Source organism: Crocuta crocuta, unplaced genomic scaffold (assembly GCF_008692635.1).
Source record: "Crocuta crocuta isolate KB4526 unplaced genomic scaffold, BGI_CrCroc_1.0 scaffold35, whole genome shotgun sequence".
NCBI lineage: Eukaryota > Metazoa > Chordata > Mammalia > Carnivora > Hyaenidae > Crocuta > Crocuta crocuta.
Genome location: NW_027530625.1, coordinates 4,256,324 through 4,262,799, shown reverse-complemented (window position 1 = coordinate 4,262,799; position 6,476 = coordinate 4,256,324). Strand labels below are relative to the sequence as shown.

The 6,476-nt window shown below is 48.9% G+C and overlaps 1 protein-coding gene across 1 annotated transcript in view; it reads right to left on the bottom strand.

Moving 5' to 3' along the window:
- The window catches only part of GARNL3 (GTPase activating Rap/RanGAP domain like 3), a 152,945-nt gene that overhangs the window by 134,220 nt on the left and 12,249 nt on the right, over window positions 1-6,476 (bottom strand). Inside the window, exon 2 of the mRNA XM_077768251.1 lies at window positions 1,120-1,290. Coding sequence (XP_077624377.1) covers window positions 1,120-1,262 — 143 coding nt within the window. The 5' untranslated portion in view covers window positions 1,263-1,290. The remainder of the gene's footprint in view (window positions 1-1,119; window positions 1,291-6,476) is intronic.

Genomic DNA, 6,476 nt, shown 5'->3' with positions numbered 1-6,476 from the left:
AAAAGGGCCCCCCCCCCCCCCCACCATTCCTGCCCTCATCTTACCAGCCTGATCTCAACTGCTGCCCCTTTTCTTCCCTGTGCCCCAGCGGAGAACATACTCCTAAAGCACTTTAATACATGGTTCTTTTCAAACAAGCCTGGAGCTATTTGGTTACTTGTCTGTCTCCTTGGGTAGGGGGTAAGTTCTATGAGCATGAACAGAGAAAGAAGAGTTCTCTTTCGCCTATTCCAGAGCCACAGAATCAGAATCTCTGGGGTGGGGCTCAGGCAAAAATTGTTTACCTGCCACAGGCGATTCTGATCCCTGCCCCCAGCTAGGAATTGGCATGAGCTTTCACAAAAGCCCTGGCTCTAGTACATATTGAAAAATATTTGTCATACTGAATTGATGCATACGGTTTGTTTTTAAGTCAATCACAGTGTTGTACCTCGGTGCCTCTGATTCCCCTGAGGAACCAAGCACCCTGTCTCGTATTTTCTCCATTCACTTGTTCATTCATCCAACACGTATATTTGGTAGATCATAACAAAGCCCGGGGGAGTCAGGAGTAAACAGGAAAACCCAGTTACCACCCTCTGGGATGCGAGTCTACTAACATATTAGTTAGAGTATACTTATTATCATTTCTGAGTAATATCGGATTCTTCCTCCCTTGGATTCAAGGGTAAGGAAATTGCCTTATTCTCTTATATCCCAGGACGCTGCTGGCACACAGAAGGCATTCTGTAACTGTTTGTTGAATCAAGGCAACACATGTTATCGCACTTGTCACCATGTGTTAGTATTTATTTGTGTGATTACTTGATTCCTGGCTATCTGTCCCAAGAGCTGCAAATCCCTGAAAGGCAGGAACTGAATCTATTTTGCTCACCATGCCTGACACAGGGCCTGGCCAGAGAGGGCGCTCAGTGAGCAGTGCTAGGTAAATAAACAATACACTAGTAAGGCATCATTACAAACAGAAATGAAATCTCCCAACCAAACATCCACTCCCCACTCCCTCCCTATTCTCCCCCCAAAGGTAAAGAGTATTTTCTTCCTGTGCATCAAAGGATTTCAGGTTAGTGTGCACATGAGCCCGAGCCCAAACAGATGATGTTTCTTTTACTTACTTACAGGTTGACCTGGGACTCTACTTCGGGGTCTTTTGTTGGCCACATCTGAAGAGGCGGGATGCCAAAGGAGAGAGAGGACTTGGCTTTCCATAGAAGAGTCTGTGCCATCTGACTCCCACAGGACCCCTTGGTCAGCGGATCCATCGGTGGGCCTGGAGGCTGGGGTGCCGAGCTGAAGCAGAAGGGGTTGGGAAAGGCACTGAGAGCAGAGGAATGGCAGGCTGATCACTGGCCTACTCTGACCCTCTCACCTAGAGGCCAGCCCCGTTAGGAAGCTGGGGGAGGGGGGACAAAGCCAAGGCACTTGCACGACCCAGGTGCCCCACCCAGAGAGCAGCACCCTCTCGCCGCATGGAGGCGATGCCCGGGCGCACCGTGGGAGAAGAAGGCGCGCGTCCCAGGACCCGTGCATTCTGTCACATCTCTCAGTACTGAGTGAAGTCATCCGCTGTGCCAAGAGCCAGTGGGGTCTGAGGTAAAAGGAGGACCAGTGAGCACTCAAGTTGTCACCAACTCATTTAGAAAAGGCAACATTTGGGGTGCCCGGGTGGCTCAGTCGGTTAAGCATCCGACTCTTGGTTTTGCCTCGGGTCCTGGTCTAGTGGTTTGTGGGATGGAGCCCCATGCTGGGATTCTCTTGCGATTCTCTCTCTCTCTGCCCCTGCCCCGCTTGTGTGCACACTCGCTCTCAAAATAAGCTTTGAAAAAGAAAAAAGAAAAAGGCCACCTTCATTCAGTAAGAGAAAGCTCTGTCTAGAGTGCTTCTGGGGAAGCAGTCACTAGCAGAGGGACCTCCTGGCCATCACTCTGTGCGTCCAGGAGTGCTTGGGTCTTCTCTCCTCATTTCCAATTAAAATATGCAAGAAAAGCCACTAAAGGGGCCCATACCTGCAAGAGCAGTGTAGATCAACAGGACCACACTTCAAGACTAAAGGCATATACAGTACGTGGGCAGCAAAAGCCTGTTGAATCAACTTGCGCACAAGAATAAATTGAGAAATGGGTTCCTGCTCCTGGCCTGGCTCCTTTCTTTGATGACACGGTGAGGAAAGTGGGAAAGGTAGTTTTGGGATGAAGGGGCAGCTTTGTTAGGGAAATGGAGGCATCTCTGCTCCCGACTGGCATTCTTTTCGGAGCCAATTAGTAGCCTTCTTCACTCATTCCGATTTCCAGTGACCGACAAATAAGCCAACAGAAACCAATTACTCAGAAATGCAAAGGTAGAAATAAAAAGCCATCTGAGTTGACACTTTGGCCAAAAGGACTCTTCATAATGCCTTCTTCATAAAGACCGTGACAAGGTGGAACACAGAGGGCCTGCCGGCTCCAGCAGCAGCATTGGCGAGGAAGAGGCATCTGTGCGGAGCCACCCTCCTGCTGCGGAACTGGATGCCAGGAGAAGGGCGTCTATACAGCCTGGCTGTGTGGAGCCAGACAGGCGCTGCCCACTCGCAAGCTGCTACAGCGGTACCGGTGAGGCTGCAGGCGTGTTAAAAAAGAAAAAAAGTCCAGTGTTGCCAGGTCCCCCTGGCATCCTCCTTTGTGAGCGATGACCCAGCTTTCCCCTCTGTGGCTTCCTGGCCCTGGGAAGCCACATGCTGCATACCTGAGCCAGACTTCCGGATAATCTTAGCCTCGGATGGCTTTAGGCTATTTATCTCAGCCCCAGCCAGCCAGACACCAAAGGCTCAAGCCTTCCGCATCTGACAAACGGCAAGAAGAGAGGTTCTCGGATGTTATCAGTTGTTCTTTATTCAGTGGGACCCCTTCCCTCAAGTCTTCTGAGACCCAGGTCCCTAGAATTTATGGCTGCCTTAAAAACCAACCAACCAACCAACCAAACCAACCAACCAACCAACCAACCAACCAACCAACCAACCAACCAACCAACCAAACAACCATGAAGCAGGGCTTCTGGATGAGAGACACAAGTTTTCTTTCCTTTTGAACCCTCTAGATTTTTTAAATTACAAAAAAAATTCTTTATATGCAAAACATTTATTAAGATTATGCTCCTGGGGGCACTTGTGTGGCTTAGTCGGTGAAACATCGGACTCCTGATTTCGGGCTCAGGTCGTGATCTCATGGTTCGGGAGTTCAAATCCCACGTCGGGCTCTGTGCTGACAGTGTGGAGCCTGCTTGGGACTCTGTCTCCTCTTCTTTCTGCCCCTCCCTCACTCATGCTGTCTTTCTCAAAATAAATATAAATAACCTTACTTTTTTTTTTTTTATGTTAATGTTTATTTGTGAGAGAGACAGAGCATGCGTGGGGGAGGGGCAGAGGAAGAGGGAGACACAGAATCCGAAGCAGGCTCCAGGCCCAGAGCTGTCCACACAGAGCCTGATGCCGGGCTTGATCTCACGAACCTGAGATCATGACCTGAGCCGAAGTCGGAACGCTTAACCCACTAAGCCACCCAGGCGCCCAAATAAAAAATAAACTTAAAAAAAAAAGTGCTGCTACAAGAAGCCCACAAAGGAGTGGAGGAAGCAGGGCAGGGCCATGAGGTTTCCTTTGTAGGCAAAGTCCTCTGAGGGGACAGCTTCAGGCTGGGGGAGCTGGACTGTCCAAAGGGGCCACCACTTGCCACATGGGACAACTGAGTAACTGAAATGTGGGCAAAGTGAGATGTGGAGGCATGAAATACACACTGATTTCAGAGAGTTAATACTCATAGAAAAGGATTTCGAACATCTCATTAACAACTTCTATATTGATTACGTGAAGATAAGATTCTAATAATACTAGAATTAATTTTAATGTGGCCACTAGAAAATGTAAAATCACCTATGTGGCTCGCTTGATATTCGACAGCACCTCAGCTATCCTGCCTGAGACAAGGAGCTGAGGGCCGAGGGTGGGGTTGGGGGCGAACCCCCGGGTACGCGGAGCCTGGCACAAATGCACAGAGCAGTTACAGAGGAGCTAGGGCAGGGCATCTAGGAAGAGTCAAGGCTGGTGTGGGCATTGGAGCCACAGCGCACTGAAGAGGGGAGGAGAGAAGAGCCCAGAAATGGTGAGGGGACCTGCGGGTATCTGGCTGGGCCCACAACATCCCCACCTCCACTGCCTTCCCACTTCCACTTACCAGAGCAGTGGATCCATAGTGCTCCTTTCTCTACCTAGCTGCAAAGCTTGGTGGGACATTTACATATGCAGACTGTGCAATGTTCCAGCACTTCATTTCTACCTAAACATACTCTTAGGCATCTCTGTAAATCAATCACTACAGGTACATCTTTTTTTGTTTGTTTGTTTGTTTTATTTAAGTAATGTCTATACCCCAAGTGGGGCTCGAGCTCACAACCCTGAGATCAAGAGTTGCACACTCTTCTGACTGAGCCAGTCAGGTGCCCCTACAGGTACCTCTTTAATATGGAATATTACAGAACGAGATAAACCTATATACTGCTTCCATGCAACCTCTTAATTTATTTTAACCTCTAAATAGATTATTTCATTGTCTTAGCACATGATTCTCTAGCCCTTGAATCTTTAAGTTTGTTTAAAATTACTTAAATGCTAGGTCTTTTAGACTTTGCCTACTATTCAATTGTATCCGATTGCCATAACTCTACCCTTCAAGTTTTGCTTTTTTAACCTTTCAGCTACTTCTTCAGCTTCATTTTCTAACTGTTCAAATTCTGTCTCATCACTGTTCGTTTTAATCCTTTTATTCATTTGTTATCTTTTTTAGGCTTAACTTCCCAATTTAAAAAAAAATGTGTGTTCCTCTTAATCTCCTCTGACATTTTATCTTTATGGTCTCGCTCTTTAATGTATTTAGCGGTGGAGGAACTTCTTGGAAGGGTGGCAGAGTAAGTGTGCATTGACATAATTCCTTGGAACCCGTGGAGGTAAGCAAAAATAACCCAATATATAGAAGAAACTTCCTGAAATAAGAGAATGGCCAAACTCCATGCTCTGAAGATCCGCTATACACAGTATGCGTGGACAAATCTGAAGTGAACACCACGCTCTACCATCTTATGTAAGGTGGGGGAGGTGAGCCAGAACGTTCTGAAGGCTTGGCTTGACAATACCTGATTTGGAGGACTGAGGACCGGAAGCCTGGGCAAGACTGGGAAGAAGCGGTTTCTTTTCTCTCTCTCTCTCTCTCTTTTATGTCCACTGCCCCAGCACGCTATTAAGAAGGGCTAGCCTAGGGGCGCCTGGCTGGCTTAGTCGGTTAAGCGTCCGACTTTCGCTTAGGTCATGATCTCGCGGTTCGTGGGTTCGAGCCCCGCGTCGGGCTCTGTGCTGACTGCCAGCTCAGAGCCTGGAGCCTATTTCAGAGTCTGTGTCTCCCTCTCTCTCTGACCCTCCCCTGTTCACGCTGTCTCTCTCTCTCTTTCCCCCTAAAAAAAAAAAAAAAAAAAAGAAGGGCTAGCCTAATCCGAAGAAAGGCTGAAGAGGAAAAGGTCTATCTCAGGAGCCATTTGACCCTCTTGAAAGATATTAGCCCAAAGTCCATTGGAGTCCACCACAAGAAGGCCCGTGAGTCACAGGAGATGACACTGACCCAGGCCCTTTTTGGAGGGGCCCGAATGCCCTGGAAATTCCAGCCACGGGCTCACGCGGGGGCCGGCAGATGGGAGCAAGAGCCTGAGGAGAGCGGAAAGACAGATGGCACATTCCCACGGTCTCTGGCCCCTTCCTGCTTCCTGAGGCGCGTCCAGGCCAGAACTCCAGGCCCAGCTCTGACAGAGAAGACGCGCCATTGCTCAGACGACCAGGGAAGGGAGTCGAGGTCAATCTGCCCGCGTTATTAACGGGTAAACCGAGACCCGGAAAGAACTGCTTCAATTCCGAAACAAACAGGCAGGAATAAACCAGCACAGGACTTTTGAAAAAAATGTTTGCCAAAGGCAGCTGAAGAGTATAGAACAGAAGGTTTTTAACAGGTATCGGATGACACCTGCAAGACCTTTGTTTTCTAAAAAACAAACAAACAGAAAACAAGACCTCTCTCCAAACAAAAGATCAAATAATACAACAGACAGACTTCATATGGCTCTAAGGTAAAATGGCCTAGAAGTGTGGCCGGGAAAAGGCAGGTTCACGGCGCCCTTGAGCTTCCTGGGAGGGAGGCGGGCCTGAGAGAGAGGAAAACAGGTGTCGGTGAGCGAATGTCCGTGTGGGGGGCTTCGGCAGGTGCCTGGGTTTTTATGCCGCGCAGCCCTCAGAAACGTACAGTCTTCCCCTCTCAGGTTGTAGCTCCCAAGCCCTCCGTGTGCCTTGAGTGTTCGTGTCGTGCGTCTTAAGGGATGTGAGTAAAGAGACATGTGGACGGCTCCACAGTGAGCTCTCTGATGGCCACAAGGAAGCAACAGCAGCCACTGAGCGGAATTCAGGC